We start from the raw sequence: 18,648 nt of genomic DNA on the forward strand, positions 1-18,648 counted from the left end.
TTCATATAATGTCAGTATATACCAAACTGCCATGTAATACAGTAATTATTAAAGAAATTATGAAAAACCCATGGCCCAGAATATTGAATATCTACAGCATCATTTGGCAAATATTAGGCACCCAGGAGTATCTTGCTGGGTAAGTCTGGATGTTAACATACAGGAGACATACATTGAAAAGCCTATATAGTGCTCAGTAAATTAAAAATAATTACTAATTTTAAGGTTAGAATATGAAAGTGCAGCTACAACCACCCCCCTCCCAACAATATGCAAAAAAATCCAGTAGAAAGTATGGACATCATGACATGATTAGCTATTTTTAAAAGCCACATTTCAAATTTTCTGTAGTGTTACTAATGAAAGCAACATCTGAATATGCATGGAGAAACAGATTAATTTTCTGTATTTTATTGCCCTTTTAAATTTTATAAGAAAAACTATATATGTAGGAAATATTAGGGTAATATTTGACAAAAGAACAAGTGACAAAATTTATAAGGCTAACAACTGAAATTTTTTTTTAACATTGCTTTTTTCCAAACCAGACTTTTTAATTGCAACACTTTTCCCACAAAGTAATAAGCCTCATACGAGCTGCAGAAGCAATGGTATACTATCTCACAGAAAGCACAGGAACTATAAAGTTTTCCTAATTTGTATGACACTTTATTAAGCAAAAATACTTGTGTTTCAAGTATTTAGTACATGATTCAAGAATTCAAGTATTCTTTATATGATTCAAAATACAGCCAGATAATTGTCTCCCTAGAAATTTTAACAGGAGTGAAATTCTGTTCTAAAAAGTACAAAGGTCTGCTAGGTGAAGAAGTGGTATCAAAATAGCCATTTAAACTGAAAAACAGTGTAGTCACAAGATCAAACAGCTATGGTAAAGTGGCCAAGGGAGGAAAGAGAAAAACAAGGATAATTAAGCCTGGAAGTAGAATCTTCAGAAAAATGAAGCTGTCAGCTAGTTACCTCACAGAAGTAACGAAGAAAAATGAGTTACCTAGCTTTGAAATGAACTTAACCAATTTCTGAAGGTGATTACACAAAGAAAAGCAATAGCAAGCATCTGGACAGAACTACCTACAGCATTCCTGTCAGTCCTCTGAAGTAAGACAAGTGTGTTTTGTTTTGTTTTGTTTTTTTCCAAATGCTTATTCCTTTGCTTATTCACAGATCCAGAGTCATTCCACCTGACTTTAGCCATTTAAAAGAGACACTTAAATTATAAAACCTTGTCTTCTGTGGTCAGGGGTAATCTAAAAATCTTTCTCTAGCTGCTTCTTCCTCTTTCTCCGTTTGATTTCAGAGTGAGACTAAAGAAACCCCACCACCATTTCAGACACTCCTTTATGTGCTCCACTGAGATGGGATGAAGATGGGCCAGAAGACTTTCTCCTTTCCCACAAAATACACCCAGCATGAGTAAGTAGAGGAGAGTTTATACACCCTACAAGAAATGTGTCAGTCCTAGACAAAACTTCAGAATATCACAGCAGTGCACATGAGATGAATGGTTAAGGGGTGTCTCCACCTCTAAATTTAGTTTTCTTTTATACCTGAAATCCTTCTTAATTTACTGGGAATCTTGTCTAGATACTCAGGGAGAGAATGCAAGTTTCCTTCTTAGCTATCTAAGCACCTCCTGAAAAACATCAGTATGCTAACAAAGCACCTCATAACTCCAGAGACCTTTCAATTATCAGTTAAAAAAGAACTCTAAAGTCAGTCAAAAAATTTTAAATACATTACATTAACACATCAGCTATTGTAAGCATACCTGTTGGGATCTTGTAATAAATCTACTGCTTCTCTTAGTTGTTCTATCATTGCTATATCAATAGTTTGTTCTTCTGATAAATTTATTCTATAACAGAAAACAAAAGCGTTCAAAAAAGAGGAACAACAGCAATTATCAAGGGTAGGCTGAATTTCGGTTTGTGAGCTGTATCTTTCAACTGGCTTGCAAACACTAGAGGGGAAAAAACAGCTTCTGTGTACACTACTATGTGCTGAATTTATGGAATTTCTTCTGAAAAAAATTCTCCAGCACTTTGTCTTTGACTAAGCCCACCAACCTAATGCATACATACATAAACAAATGTGATTAACTAAAACTTTTAGCATTCAATTAAACAGACTGGCTTCTAAAATTGAAAATTTATTTACCAATATTTGACTTTCATTGGCTGCACTCATCACATGTACTGTTTTAAGATAAGTACTAAATATTTTTTTTAATGGACCAGCATGCTTTTTTCTTGCTTTTCCACATCTCTAATTATTTTTTGGGGTTAGAAACACAGTCTCCTGTTAGTTCTATCAATAAGGGTCTTTCAGAAAGTACTTATTTTTCCCTTCTTTTAGTTTTTGTTTTTAAATCATATCAGACTCCACTGTTTGGATGACTGACAACTTCACATTACATTGTCATATTAAATCCCCTTTTCTTTATGCACTCCCCTCAGCAACTGATGTTCACTTGCTCTGCTCTTGAATTAATGTCTATGAATTAATGATTGCTTTAGGGTTAAAATTGTGACAAAAGGAAAAAGACTGAGGAATTTTTTCCAATTAAATTAATTATTTTAAAAAGCACATTAAATTTAGATCTTGCAAGTTTCAATAAAATCCTTTTTTACCAATGCCACTAACAGATTAAATATCAAAATACATAATTAAAAGGCTTGCATGCTACATAGGTAAAAAATATTACAGCATTGTTGGTGCATACAAATTAATTAGTTGTAATATATCACCCACTCTATTTAGCAATAATGTGTAAAACACTGAGCACACAAGAGCAGCAATGCTGTGCTTCTGTCATGTCTCCATGTCAACAAAATTATTAAATAAGGAAATACCAGTTCTAGTTAATCTAATTAAATGACATAGCTAATTACTCATAGATACATAAAAAATACTTACATTTCGTCTGTTTGCCATTGTGTGTCCTCTTCTATTCTCAGCAATTCATCACACTCTGCTGCTCTGCTCTGTAAGCAGACAAAGTGATATTGAGAACTAAACTTTGCAATTAAGTAGGCAGATAAATTTTGCTTTCAGACTCAGCACTGACCTCATTTATGTAACAGCTTAGGGTGGCTAGTGGCAGCAATCCAACACTTATGCTCCACTCCTCACTCTACCCCCTTTTAAGATATTGGTTACCAGATCTTCTATTCACTGTTCAGATTTTATTGAGGTCAACAGCCCTTACCCTCCTTTAACAGTAAAAAAAAAAAAAAAAAAAAAAAAAAAAAAAAATCAAGCAGCATGAGAATTCTTTACTCTGTGTCCCAGATTTCACTTGTGCTTTCCTGGTGTATGCAAACAATGCTTCAATTAAGCACGACCCTAACTCTCCTCCTACTTGACCTCCTGCCACAGCCAGATTTGTTTACAGACAAGGAAATTCTAAATATGCAAATGGTAGCAACTGTGTACTCCATCCATAATTATTAACAGGATTCCTACTTGACAGTTTTAATAGCCTTGAATATATTTTTTTAAAAAACAAATCAGATCAAAAGCTGCATGCAAGAATTGGTATCAGAGCCAGCTATTTTGGGTTCAATGTATTGTAAATTAGAGCTCCCACTGTCCTACCTGTAATATCAAGTACTACTTATTAGAAACCTTGACTCTCTTTTATGCTTGCATTTGGTGCTTTACAATTTTCTTTTCTTTTTCATCTCAGATAGGCAGAAACACTGAAGTAGTTCAGTTGCTGGTAAAGAAACAAGCTCTCTAAATGGATGTGCATTTGTACTGGTAGACAATGAACAGCAGAAAACAGAGAGGCTTATCCTCCTTTATGTCATGTGTTTGGCACATCAGTCACATCACCCTGTACCAATAAATGCTATCCAACTCTGCCATGTGTCACTGAAGAGTGTGCCAGCTTCTCTAACATTCTCCAAAGATGGCCCATTTCGCAGTGCCAATCCCCACTAGAATGAATAGAGAGCCATTCTTTTTCTTCTCCTTACAGGAATGAAGTAGTGATTTTTCCCCAAAAAAAGGATGCACATCATAAGATGACAAAAACTGCAGCACTTATTCCAGAAGGTGATCCTCAGCCTCTGGGCATAATTATATAGATAAAATAAAGCCATACAAATTAGGACTAACATTTGAAAAATTACTAAATCCTCCAAGATTAAGCTTCTCTTTTGCACTGCAAGTTGTACTGATTTTATGTATAGTTTAGTTAACCAGAATTTCAATTTTTGAAGACACCCACTGTCCCAAAAGGCATTCTAATACATGACTAAATAAAAAAAAAAAAAGAACCCAACAGACTCTGAAATCTGCACAAGAGGGAAAATGCCCCAAATTCAAAATCTTGAGAATAAAATGGATTTACTACCTGTTCAAGTCACCGGTTGTTGATCTCAACTGTCATAATATTAAGATATCAAAATGACAATAAATTAAACTGCTTACTCTGGAAATATTCTTATACTGAAACTCAATACAGTTATATATATTTTACTGAACCAGTGCTTGCAACACATTATTTTAGATAATATTATCTTACTATTATAGAGGACATTCCCAAGGGAATAGTCAAAGGGTATGCTACTGAAAATCAACATGATGAAATCAGAAGAACAAGAAAAGGAAATACAAAGTGTATACATAATATAATATATGGTCAGCTTCAGATGTGTGTACCCCTTTGTCAGGAGAGGATGGAAGTATTCTATCCCATTTTACCTAGTTCATTAACCTAAAATGTGCAAACTTGCTGAAAATCTGTATGCAGGAAACATACAATAATTTATTAACTTTTTAACTATCTAAAAATACTACTAATAAGATTTTAACTATCGGGGGGGGGAGGGGCGGGGAATCCTTCAACCTTTTTTTAGTATGGAAGTCGCAAAAGAACAAGCCAATATAAGATAAATTGTAGTGTCCTAAACATCCAGCAACTGTAAATAATAATAATATACACTACTGAATTCACATTTGTATTTGTAAATAGCAAAAACCAGTAATATGTATTTACTATATAAATAAAAATTTCTGATAACTACATGTCTTCAGTAACTATCAAAAGGAAAAGTTTGTTGGTTTTTTTTCTCATTTGTTCTTAAATGCTAGTCCTCTGCATCTCCTCCCTCAGAGACTGCAACTAGCTAAAGATGATCTGCAAGAGTTTTGTTACTAGAAAAGACAAAAACACTGCTCAAATAAAGAGATCTTTTGCAGAACCAGAAGTCTGTTTCCAAGAGGTTGAAAGGCCACATCCTTTCTCTTTCTGCTATTACTTCCCAGTACATTTTTTCCTATAAGGGATGGAAGTTGGAAGTGATAAAATGCCTCTTTGCACCCCTTAAGAATCTCTGCAGGAGGAGAAAATTAGTCTAAAAATATCCATACTAGATAATCCCTTCTGGCCTATAAATCAAGAGGAGACATCATGCTCACAGGAATGGTACAGTACTACTATCTCTCAAGTACCTTTGCATTATAAAGGATCTAGAAAAACTATTCAGCAAATAAATTTTCGCAGGAAAAAAAACTCTTAGCACTTGCTCAGAATTTCTCCAGAAACTTCCAAAAATTCCTCAGTCTACCTAACTACATGTAATCTATAAATTCATCAGTCAGTCCTTACTATATAATAAAGCAAGTGAATTTCATGAGTTACCACACAACAGCAATCACTAATGATTCTTAATACATTTCTATGGATTATTGCAGCTTACTCAGACATGTATGTCTAGACAGATTCCACTAAACCTAATGCCACAAACAGAAAAAAATGAGTAAATGACAACACAAATGGGAAAAACAAAATGGTACAACACAACAATTTCTAAAAGATCACTCATTGTGACAAGTAGTTCAAAAAGAAAGCCCATTTGATAGTTCCGTGACAAGAAGCCGTATGCCAGGAAGATGCCACATGGCTGATAAGCACCTACTTATTAACCATGACAGAAAGACAAAAGTAATGGATTAAGCAACTATGATGTGTAACCAGCAACCCAGAGCTCCAGTGTTCAGTAACAAACATCTTAAGGAAACTGAAGTGGCACCCAGACCTTTACATATGAAAAAGACTGATGGGTACAATATCAGAGTTTCTTGTTATGGGTAACCTGTGTTTTCTTACATACTTCGTTAAACACACATATATACATAAATACATTTACAATTATTCAAAAGCACTTTTCTATCACCTCTATCATCTACGAAGTTCATAACAGAGCCAGTGTATACTCCCTAAACTCATCAAGAGAGGAAATCTTGTAAGAGGTGGGGTCCTAGAATAATGGATTTTATATCATTTGTCTTTACAGATGTCTCAAATTCTACTATAATTTTAAAACATTTAGGAAAATGTATTTTAATACCATAATGTTAATGCATAACTTTAGCCACCAAAGCTAACACGGAAAGTCTTGCTTTTTACAAATGTAATAAATGAAAAGATTGCTCAATTCAAAATATAAAGCAAACAGTACAGAAAATAACTGCAACATTTTTTAAAAGTCTTAAACATAGTTAAAGGATAACTCTCACATATATTAGAAAGCGTTATGGGTAAGCGGACTTCCTAGATTAATTATAATCATTTTAAACCTACCTGCTTATTTTTGCCTTCTGTATCTTTTATGACAATGAATATCAAATGCAGTCGCTTATTCATTAAAATGTCTGCAGTTTGTCATTCCTGTTTGCTCTATACTTACAAAAGTAGTGAAGATATTTCCCCCCCACTTAAAATTGTCACAAACTTGCCTTAATGTAACTCATGAATTCAGTAGTAAGAGTATCCGATTCATCAAACTGGTTTCCTGTTTCTCTTGACTTATCATTGACCATCAAGTGAGAAGATCCTTGATGGAATTCCACTAGTAACAACAAAAAAATATAGAAGAATGATTTCTGGTTCAGCTCAACGTGTTACTTAACATAATTTAAATGTATTAAATTATACAGCTCAAAACCAAAGAAAGTTTACATTTCAAGCATATTACAAACGTCAAACAAATTAAGACCTTTGCATTTTAACAAGTGATGCCAATTTGTTTTAAAATTGTAATAAATCAATACCCTGGGCTCATACATTTGTAGATCAGAAGCACCACAACAGGTACTGATGGAGTCAGTTTTGAACTGTACCAGGTATGTCTTGCCATTATCCATACAAGAACACAGCTGGACGGCTTCAGAATATTTTAAGACATTCAAATGTTTCAGCCAGTGATTTGCAGTTTAATGCAACTGCAGAGTCACTATGCTGTAACAAAAACTCAAATTCCTAGCAGAACTCAGACAAAATTATTCAGAGCCTTCAGAGCCTATGCCAACCTCTTGCTTACATATACTATTTCCAGGGCTATGAGGCAGTAATTTTCCCCTCTGTTTGAAGTACTCCGATCCTAAAACTTACCCTCTCTAGTTTGCTAATAAACACTATAGGATATAATGCTCTTACTATCTCACTTCATATTCTACTAAATTCTGATGAGTATCTCAACTGAAGTTAATTTAAGCTAGTATGTAACACTGAGGAAAGGCTGACCTCCTATTTATGTGGTTTCCATATGCAACTCACTGAGTTCATCCTGCCATTTTTCATTAGTATGTGTAGACCTTGGAGAAACATTGTTTATCAGTGCATAGATATGATTTAGAAATATACAAGTGACTTTAATAAAATCCAGGTAAAATTACACCTTCTTGTAAAATCTGAAGAGATTTACTTTTTGCCAGAGGTAATGCAGAGTTTGATTAATAAAGCTTTATATATGCATGAAGTCCAACTACAGAAATAGACTCTGCTTTTGTACATTGCTAACTCAGATTCTGCATTAACGTTTTTATTAAGTTATTACACTGGTTATATTACTGGTTGGGAAGCATGGTTCAAACCAACTCTCATTTTTCTCCCCCTGGCCAGAACCAGAACTTTAATACTTGAGATAAGGTGTCACAAGTTCACTGGAATTGTTACAGAAAATAACTATAAGGATCTCGATTCATTATAGTTAAAAATATTCTAAGTAGCACACTTTTTTTGCTTTTTTACATGACTGCATGTGCATGCACAAAGCTTCTGGATAGGTAAGCGTTTATTACAAAAAAAATTAAATTGCACAAGGTAGTGAAAATACCTGTTTTCAACTAGAATATCAGCATGAAAAAAAATTTAATAAGGCATTTATCCAGTGCAAAATTAAACACTGAAAATTCCAAGGAAAAATAGCAGCAAATAAAACTGATTTCATTTAAAGATGATGTTTGTCGACCCCTGAAATATTGATGCTTGTTGGGCTGTGAATTTTTCGAACTGAATTTACAGTCTTATACATGGAAGTATCAAGAGAATTTCCCCATATCTAACTTCCACTGTTGCTACATTCCAACCTTTTCTTGAGTTAGCGCGGTGACCTGAATCTTCCTTTACAACGTGATCTTCTTCCATGATGTCCGACATCGGAACATTAAAGCTGATAGTATCTTCATCAGATGGCTAAGAAGAAATAAGAGAATCACTGGTTTCAGCTCAAACCAAGAGTGATAAAAATGTATATATTAAGATGAGTGCTCACTAAAGACTGGCAAACTAACATGGGAGAGGATACCAGAGCATCCAACATGACCAAATCGGGTTGTAGGAAGATGCAGTCATGCTGAATACATCCTTACAAGAGGCCTGCCAAGCAGCAAATTCATCTGTTCTCTTTTCCTATTGTCCTCACTGCACCAGTCCTCTCCTTGCGGTGACACCACTGTACTGTGCTGCTCCCTGTGCACTTTCCTGGGACAGCTGAAAATACAGGCTCCTTGCAGCCACCAAAATCTGCAGAAAAACTGAGCTGCATATTACAGTCTCTTTTTCTTTCCCTCCATGACTCTTCTCTGCTTTACCACTCAGCTTGTTAGTTTAACACCTAAAACAAGCAAGACTAACTTTGTAGGCTGAGGCAGTATCTTTTATTAGATTAACTGGTAGATCTGAAAAAGCAACATAAACTCCCAAGTAGACTAGCTTTTCTTTACCGACTTAAAAGTTCACCCATTTTTTCAGGTGTATTAACCGGTACATTGAAACACATCACTTCTATCTTTAAGCTTATCCTGTCTACGACGCTACAGGCTGCGGCCACACAAAGCAGCGCTGACGCTGGCCTTCACTTCTGTCCCATGCCACTATGGCTCTGCTGCTCTGCAGGACTGGCAGGCATCTGCTCACAGTGGGACCTGCTCACCTTCTCTCCTAGGTGAAGGTGAGCTGCAATAAAAACTGAGTTGAACTCAGTTTTTCTGAGTTCAGAAAAACTCCTGAGGTGAACTACAATAAAAACACAGTTTGCAGAAGAGGTCAAGTTCTTATTCTTCCTCTCCTGAGACGGAGAGCTTACCACTACAAGAGTCTCTCAGAGCTCTGCAAGCATATTTCCCAACAAACACACCGACATCGCTCATTCTTTAGATGCTCTGCGTTTCTGTTAACTTGCTACTTTGTACATATGTATTCCATACAAGTATTCTGTAATTATAACTGCTACAATAAATATATAGCAGTTTGTTCTATATCCTTTAAGATTATAAATTTCTAAGGAAATGGCATTTCTCTGTTTATCAGTTCAGCCCACTGTAACACAACATATGCAATGGAATGGGAGATTGTTAAATACAATCAGTTATTCAGTTCCACAGTCTCTAGTTTCTGGTAGAATTATGCCATTTTTGCTACCTTTATATGTTCATATTCCATACAGAAATTAATTTTTAAAATCCTGAAGCTAAGGGTTGTGATAAGTGATGGAGCAAACCTGCTTTGCTCTTAAAAAGCTGTATTAAAGATACATACAGTTATTCCTATTTGCCAAGAATACCCTGGACTTAACACATTTTGTAGATGTGAACCACCATAAATGTTGTTCTTTATGAATAAATTGCATGTTATTAACTCTGTAAATTCACTGGCTGTATTCTTCTGCTTAAAGAAAAAAAATTCAAAAGAATATTTGGGGACTTGATAACACCTTAGCAAAATGATTAAGTTTTATAATGAAGTGAATTAACATCACAGTAATGTTCTTATTAGTCAATTTTTAAAATAAATGTTAAGTTTTTAAATAAATTTTATTTTTAAATGAAACAAATCAGTATCTCAGAAAATAAACAAACCACACTCCAAGTATTCTAAGCACAAAAGTCACTAGTTCTTCTAGATCTGAAACAATGTCAATCCAACAGCTTTAAGAAAAAAAAAAAAAGGACATGTGCACAGTATAAATTCATTCAGACAACCAAGGTTACAGTGAAGTTCCTACTTTCTTTCAGGTTGTATCTCATGTGATATTTAAGCACTAAATTTAGTTATTCTAGATCAAAGATTCATGTTTTGTTAATTTCACAACTATAATTATAAAATATTACAGTAAAATGTTCTTATACATATTATTACAAGTTCTGAATACTAAAACAAGCAGGATTTTTTTTTCTTACCTGAAGTAACGCACAGAACTTTTAGGAAAACATTTTGGAGTATTGGTGTAAAAAAAGCCATGGGTCATTGAATTTGGAAACAGAAAATCATTACTTTAACAGGCTATGTCTCACTTTCACAGCTTACAGAATTCTGCAATTGATTTTCCAGGTGTTTCCTGCCAGTGTACTATGAAACAGAAACTACCCAAAACAGCCTGCGATAATACAAAAGTATTGCTCCTTCATAGCTGAAATACTGTATCTCACTTCCTCTGTCCACAGGTTTATTTTTATTCAGCTAGCCATAGCAGACAATAGACATAGAATCAAAAATACCTAACGTTATTCCAACACTGAATTCACAGGATGCATTTTGAAAGAATCCTGATATACTTTCTTACTGGTACTACCACGTCACTGTTATAGGTAATAAAGCAGGGAGCACACCTGGATCTTAACAAGTACCCTCTTGTCCTAATGAATTTTAACTTAAGGAAAAAAATAAGGCCAAAGGGATGTGGATAATGAATCAAAATGCTACGCTGTTCCTAAAAGATGTACATGAGTACAATACCTGAAAGCAGAATTTGCCTTCAAGTTGCTGTGATCAATTCTACAGCAACACTACAAGATATCTTTTACTTGAAATGCCCAAGATGACAATATCTCTGAAGAACTGATCCCGTAATGATAGCACCAACAAGCCAGATGGACATACGTGAATTGTTCATTTCATCAAGTACTCCCTCCTATGTATATGGACCCAAAGCCAATTAGCACGCTTCTTAAACACATTAGTACTCAAACAAGTGATTCCTTTAAATTACTGTTTTGAAGAAATGCAAAATGACATTGTAGTATTTTCTGTAAAAGAACTGAAACTCAGCCAGCACTAGCTTTCAGACTAAACTGTAGTTTGTTTCTATACATCTGATGTATTTATAAAAACCTTCCAAAAACATGTTTTAATGATCACTTTATGACTGGTTATTTAATGTTTATCTGATGTTTGGTGTGTAGATTTCTGATTGTAATTAACAATGTGTATGAATCTATATTTGCAACATGCTAATATTTCTTCCAAAATTCTCACGTGTAACACAGGTGTTAAAGAACGCATCAGAAGGACAAGCGAGTGGTGAATTTACTACCAAATACATTTGGGATTACTGACCTTAGCATCTATTTTCTCCTTAATAGTAGAGCAGTAGTCAGGTGGGGATGGAATAAATAAACAGTTTTCATAAAAAGCCTTTGTGCTAATAGAAATGTATTGGTTCACTATTGGTTGTCCTTAAAACATTTTTTGCAGCATTGGGATAGCTACTTTTTGATTACAGGAAAGATGATCTATTTTCCAAAGGTGTTATTTATAGCTAAAGAGGAAACTCTGGAATAACAGTTTCATTAATAAGGTAACTCAGCTTCAGGAAGTATAAGAATGGCAAAACAGTTTAGAAGTGTCTCTGAATGGACTGCATGCTCTTACAACTAGAGGGAACCATTAGAAGTCTGGCTGGAAACCACAATAATTCTGCTTCATTTCCATCTAGCAAGAAACTTGCCCAAACACTTGGAAATCCCTGTGGGCCTTTTTTTTTTTTAAGTGCTTTTGTATTTAGAAGACCAATCAGTGTGTAAGTAGATTCATTTTCAATCAGCTTTTTAGTAACTACAAATTCAGTATCTAAGCTTGATTCTTTACACATTTGTTTCAAAAGCAACATAACCTCTTTTCATCCAAAGAGGACAGAAACACTAAAGAATCAGTGTAAAATTAAGTAGCAAGCAGCTCATTCTTTTATTGTGACCTGAAAATTTCCCATTAGGTCAGACCATGAATCCCATTATTTGTACATTTTAGAGAGATCATCACTAAATTATATGGCAAATTATTTACTTATTTATCATCTTTTATTGTTTCACTCCAACTAGTTTTAGTGCCCTGTTCAGCTAAGCAGTGCCTCAGAAAAAAGGCCCAGGAAAGTCAGCTCTAACTGCTTAGGACAACATCAGTCTCAGAAAGCCATCTTTCTCTTCACTCAATCAGACAAAATAGTTCAGAAAAAAAATCTGATGGCTTATTTCCAGTACTGACTAACTGCCAGAGCATGTAAATGCATTAAGATCTGCAGAGTTTCTGAAGTTCCTACACTACAGCAGACTGGCATAACCATGACACCACAGAACAGACCAGGGCTGGGCACACTGAAGTCCTGCTAATTCCTAAGAGGAAAGGGTCATCAGTTGGAAAGAAAACATATGAGAAGTCAGGCATGTAACCTGTTAGGACATTTATTTCATTGGAAATAGCTGATGTGGATTCTGGTTTGGTCCTCATTCTCTAGATTATGTAAACTACCTAAAAACTGCATCATTGGTAGGCTGTTGACCACTTGTAAGCAAATTTCTCACTGCCCTCTCCAGAAAGCGTATAGAGAAAAAAAAAATAATCCCAATCTCCTTTTATCTTGATTTTAGCCATTTCATAGCTAGAAATTCATGCCAAGTATGTGGTTGCACAGTTCTGATGGCTAAAAGCATATTCACATTGTTACCCAATTTAAAATAAAGTCAAAATACAGGTCCTGGAAGCTGGACACAAAATTCGGGTAACTTACCTCTGTTGCTGACAAGCGTTTATCACCATTATCGCTACCAACACCTGAATCTGAGTCCTTTTTACTTGGGTATATGTCATCAATGCTAGATGTGAAATAAATAAATAAATAAATGAATGAATGAATGAATGAAAATCAATAAAAAGCCATCATAGTATTTACTGTTCGAATTCTGTCCTCGTTTCACTTAAAGCAAAATTCAAACCAGTCTCATGGTAGAGGGTGAAAGAGCCTAGTATGATCAAAACCTACAAATGTGCAATCTGGTGACAGTAAAATAGATCAGATGGAATGGCTGGTAAACCTAAGGATTAACCACACCAACAGAAAGAATCTGCTATAAAGCTTGCTTTTGTCTGTACACTAACTAGGCAAACATGCTTAGTTACTAGCTAAGTAGCACAGTAGTCTGAAGTCATTTAGCCATCGGATAAGCAACTAAACTACTTGAACTCAAACTGGAGTCAACTGATTTAATTGTAGCCACTGATGCATTAAAAATGAAATAGTATCTCCCTGGGGCTTGAAGTAATTAATAACACAGAAACCTCCTTTTGGTGCTTTAAAATAACTTTGAAATTTAGGTTTTTAAGAAAATTACTATAATAATGGCAACTGCTCTCTCTTCTGGTTTCATTACCTAATATGACCTCTACTTATTGTAAAGTACACTAATAGATACAATACTCTCATCACCTATTTTTTTTTAAATATGCTTTACTATACCCTCATTTGCAATTCTTAAAGCTGTAATCCTGAGTTCAGATTGACGCAGAAATTTAAAAAATAACTTTACCAGTCTGCACATGAATAAGCTATTTGATTAATCCTAACCTTAAATCATTTCTCAGTAAACACGAACGATTTTTCATAACCTGACCAGGTTATGTTTTTTCTTTAGAAGTGTGAAGTTATTCTCAAAATAAAAATTGGTAACTATCATGTGATAAAGCATTAGGCTGTTCATTACCGAGTGGTACTCTGTACCCTTACCCTAACCTGTATGCTCCTAGACAACAAAAATGTCATACACGATATGACATTCCTGTTAATTTTCTTGTATACTAAAAGAACAAAACAGAAAACCAGCAGGTGTTTCCCAAATGGAAAACTTACTCTTCATCCTAGATTCTCCCCACCTTTTGGCATTTATTTGATAGAAATTCATAAAGGTGTCTTCAAACATACATAGAGGGAAACAATTTGCTTGGAACCTTATCTGGGTAACTGAAAGGGAGATTCCGTAACAGGTTGTGGTGATTTTTTTCTGGGGTGTTAAGCATCACTGTTTGTACATACATTAACACTTTGTTTTTATTGGGTACTTCTCTCCAAAACCAAGGCATTATCATACTTTCTCTGGTTGGTTATATTATACTTCCCATTTAGCAAAGAAAGAGCTGGCTAGAAGGTGGTTTTCAATTAGTTGTGGAGATTCTGATAGAAAGGAGTTGCTTTGTATTTAGTTCCTGCTCTTACACCACAATACAAGATTACATTTGCTAGATGTTTGATGCAAGACATTAAAGATTTTGTCATTTATTTTGCTAACAAATTAGTACATATCACTTTAAAAGGGTCTCAGCACTCATGCGGTTTCCTTTGCTGGATGAGTAAGAAAAGCTTAAAAAAAGCTATGTGAGACGTGTAATAACATATAAATCACAAAACAACACAAGAAATGAAAATTTATTTAATATATTAATAGATTTACAAGAAAGTTCCAACACCTAATGATACTACCATCTGAATTATTCTCCATATATTCCAACATTCTACTAATAAGAGGCTAGATCTAAACTGAGGTTCACTTCTAAGCTTTTTCCTAATGTGCTGCTAACTTTAATCAGAACTGATTGTTAAAAATATTTTGTTCTAAATTCTCACAAGGATTTCATTGGAATAAAATATATTAAAGTAAAACAAAGCTCTGTTCAAGAAAGCATATTCTAAACAGCATCTAAACAAACAAAACTCTGGAAGCTAAAGATACAAATATATTTATATTTTCATACATACCTCTCCTCCACAGGTTGTGGCAAATGCTGTTGTTCTATGGCATTAAGATACAGTGAGTCTGCTGTTTTAATCTGACAGGCCTGTACAGTCAGGTATTTGAATATATGCACCTTACCCTTCGTACAAATCTGTTAAATAAGAAAAATAAGTTAGGTTTATAACTAGAATGAAAGAAATAATTTATTTCAAAAACAGATTTTATTCTTTTTTTTAAATTACTAAGAAGTACTTCAATTAATCAATTATTTCTACCTAAAAAAATCCAAATGAGGTTTTCACTCAAAGAATTACAATAAAATTTATCATATAGCCTACTATTAATCATAAATTGAATAATTATTTTCCAAAATTAGGCAATAATGACATTTAATTTATCAGCACAACCTTTATACTCTTAGTCAGTTGTTTTTACTAGTGTCCAAGCATCTTTATAGCACATTTCACATGCATTTTAGAATTTTTTTCTTTAACTGCACACTTCTAGCTCAAGTGCTTGCTGAGACTTGCACCGTATTTTTTGAGTTTAGGAGCAGCATCACCATTGGTTATGAAATGCATTTCTCCAATGTAATACAAACTAAGTATTTCAACAGTTGTTGATCTAGAACAGTTGTAGCTTTCAGAGATGTACTTTGAAATTTGTGTCCAGAAAGGCAACAATGTAGTTGTCCTTAAGCAGCAAGCACAGGTTCCATACATTTGTATCATAGTTTCTCAGCATGGCCTACAGTTCAGAACAGGAGTTTGATTCGTTTGCATATCACAATCTATAGATTTACATTATAAAGTAAAATAAATTTCACATGGCTTTTGTTCTAGACCATCTGCATATTTTTAAGTTAATAATAAATCACTGTAGAACCTTCTAGAACTGGGTTCTTATTAACAGAGAAAATTTATCCAGGAAGTTTCTCCCCTCTCTTTTTCAAAATCATATATCTATTCCAACATTAAGTTTCATATGCAGATAGTAAAGACAAAAATAGACAGGCAGCTAATAGAATGGAAATCTTCTAGACTTACGTTGGTTCAAGTGGTGCACAGACTCATACACAGAACATAAGGTATTTTCTATGCCTTATTTATATATCAATAACTAATGTCTGTGATAACTGTATTTCAGAAGCCTGCAGTTGCAGAAGATGACATTTTATAGGCTATAACTTGTTATCATCTACCCAATATTAAGGCACAATTTAAACATATATTTTACTTACTTGTGCTGGTGGAGACTGCAAAGGATTATTCTCAAGCAGCAATACTTGTAACTGCACCATCTTTCTAAAACAAATTGGAATCACAAGCACTTTATTGCAGGAAAAGTCGAACTTTACCAAGGGAAGCTGTACTAGTTCTAGAAGTAACAAAAAAGAGAGAAAGTGTTTTATCTCTTTATTTTATTTTGCCATAAAAGAATAAAATATTTCTGAAGAAACCTTCTTTTGCTTTCAGGAAAAATACTCAGGCAGGTGTAAGAGCAACATTTATTCCATACTGGGAAGTTAAAAGAGTGTTGTTGTTATAGAAGTGACATTAAATTTTAAAATAAATACATGGAAATAATTTCTTTCCCCTGAAACTCAGCTGACAGTTCCCATACTATTCACAGGTAAATACCTGTGCAAATTAAAAGATGTCTAGAATTATAAAGATAATTAATTTAAAAACCCTCACACTTATATTTAATGAGTACCACTGAAGATTATATTCTGCAAACTCAAAAGGAATAAATTTAAACATGAAGTAATTACTACTTTTTAATCTTGTTTACTTGCATGATTGAAAAAAAATGTTCAAAATGCTAATAAAAAGAGCTGACTGTTTTTACCTTGGGGTAAAACTTCGAGGTAATTTCTTCTAACATTCAATTCTTTTAAAGATTTCAGCTGGCCTATCTGCTGCGGCAAAGCTGTGATTTCATTACAGCTGACATCCTACAGCAAAATAGTAATAATACAAATAAGGAACTTTTTGGCTCCTAAATGTTAAATAATACAGATGTGAAATTGCAGATAATTTGCTATTAGTGTTGTAACATTTTATTAACCTGAAAACACGCAAAGATTTATGTCCTGTCTTCACAATGCAAAACTAGATAAATGAAAAAATGTTTACACATTAAAGCACAACGTGAACTCTTATTTGGAGAACAAGTTTATTTTGAAAGTTAATTTAATTTTCATAGAAACATTCAAATAAATCCATTTGCTTAAGTTGTTCTACTTTTTTGTTCTTAACTTTTCTTCATATGAAGAACTCAGTACAATGTTTATATAACTAAATATGTTTGGATGAAAAGTGTGGACCTGATTTTTTTAAAAGGGTTCTTGTTCTTCTGGAGGGAATACTTAAGCAAAATTGGAAGGGAAAAAAAAAAAAAAAAAGACAGAGGAAGCAGCAACAGAATTCTGTAATGATGCCCAGGAAAGACATATATTTGATTATCCCATCATGTAGTAGGCCATAACAAAATAGAACAGGTCTTGGTTTAGTATTATAAAAATATTCAACATATTATTGTAAAAAGTACTTCTAAACTGCCTTGACAGGTCCTAAGCAGGTCTGATATTGATGAGTAAATACAACTGGTTTAATAATATGGATGAAATTGGAACCCATCCTCATTTCACAACTCTTAAAAGAGCAACTGCTGTAATGTTGAGTTGAAAGTACTGGGTCTGGCTATACTGAGCATAATTTCAAGCACATAGTTTATATACAGTAATATTAGTGTAATAAATATTACCCTTTAAACACTATTGCTAACAAACTGCTACAAATACGTACTAAAGATCAGCTTCTTGGATTGTCAGTCTAAAATGAGAGAGTTTTCACATACTTGCTGTCATTTTTGTTGCCAAGCAATCTATAATTAATGTGAAATCAAAAGCATGTTGAAACCTCTGCTTACATCCCAGAAAACCTGTATATTTGAATCAAGTCCCAATTATGCTTCCATTCCTGCATTAAAAAAACGTTAAAGTATTTCAGAGTATGAAAGCTAAGTGGGGTAATACCAAATTTTCCTGAATAGCCAACAGAATACTTACAGGATACTCACTCCTATTCTTTAGATTGTTTGAAATTGATTCATAGTGTATCTGGGAGCTCTTAGACTACAAAATTTCTAGAAATCAGTCAGATTTCCAAGTCATCTCTTTGAAGATAGTTGATTTAATACTGATCAAAAGCATTACATTAATTCTTTATCTTCAAGTCTAAAAACTAGTTAACAAAAAATAATAGTAAAAGCAAAATGTGATCTGACAATGCTGCTTGCTGTATCAGACAATTTTCTTCATGTAACAGAATCTCACTGCTGCCAAAGCTTTTTTCCCTTACCAAAATACAGTCAGGAAATCATTCTAGCTTTTAGACAAGGAAATTAAAAACCCCAGTTAATGAGTGCATCTCTTGGCCAAGTTGCCACAAAGTATGGTTAATTGCACTGTTCCCAGGTAATTTATTTTTAAAGCTTTACTGTCCTATTTTTAATTTACAGGCTTTACACAGCTTCTTAATTAGATACTCAATT

At 33.9% G+C, this 18,648-nt stretch overlaps 1 protein-coding gene across 8 annotated transcripts in view; it reads right to left on the minus strand.

Annotated features, from left to right (window-relative positions):
* The window catches only part of LRCH1 (leucine rich repeats and calponin homology domain containing 1), a 133,293-nt gene that overhangs the window by 43,813 nt on the left and 70,832 nt on the right, over positions 1-18,648 (minus strand). For 7 of the 8 annotated variants that reach the window (XR_008731060.1, XR_008731058.1, XR_008731056.1 and 4 more), the window contains exons 4-11: positions 16,942-17,047; positions 16,331-16,467; positions 15,114-15,241; positions 13,095-13,179; positions 8,401-8,506; positions 6,769-6,881; positions 2,938-3,005; positions 1,790-1,876 (exon numbers count right to left, since the gene is read on the minus strand). Coding sequence is in view for 2 of the 8 variants with exons in the window: in XM_055702976.1 (XP_055558951.1) it covers positions 1,790-1,876; positions 2,938-3,005; positions 6,769-6,881; positions 8,401-8,506; positions 13,095-13,179; positions 15,114-15,241; positions 16,331-16,467; positions 16,942-17,047 (830 nt within the window). In the remaining 6 variants the exon portion in view is untranslated. The remainder of the gene's footprint in view (positions 1-1,789; positions 1,877-2,937; positions 3,006-6,768; positions 6,882-8,400; positions 8,507-13,094; positions 13,180-15,113; positions 15,242-16,330; positions 16,468-16,941; positions 17,048-18,648) is intronic. The other variant, XR_008731059.1, reaches the window with a different exon arrangement.

The sequence above is a fragment of the Falco cherrug genome, chromosome 2 (genome assembly GCF_023634085.1).
Source record: "Falco cherrug isolate bFalChe1 chromosome 2, bFalChe1.pri, whole genome shotgun sequence".
Lineage (NCBI taxonomy): Eukaryota > Metazoa > Chordata > Aves > Falconiformes > Falconidae > Falco > Falco cherrug.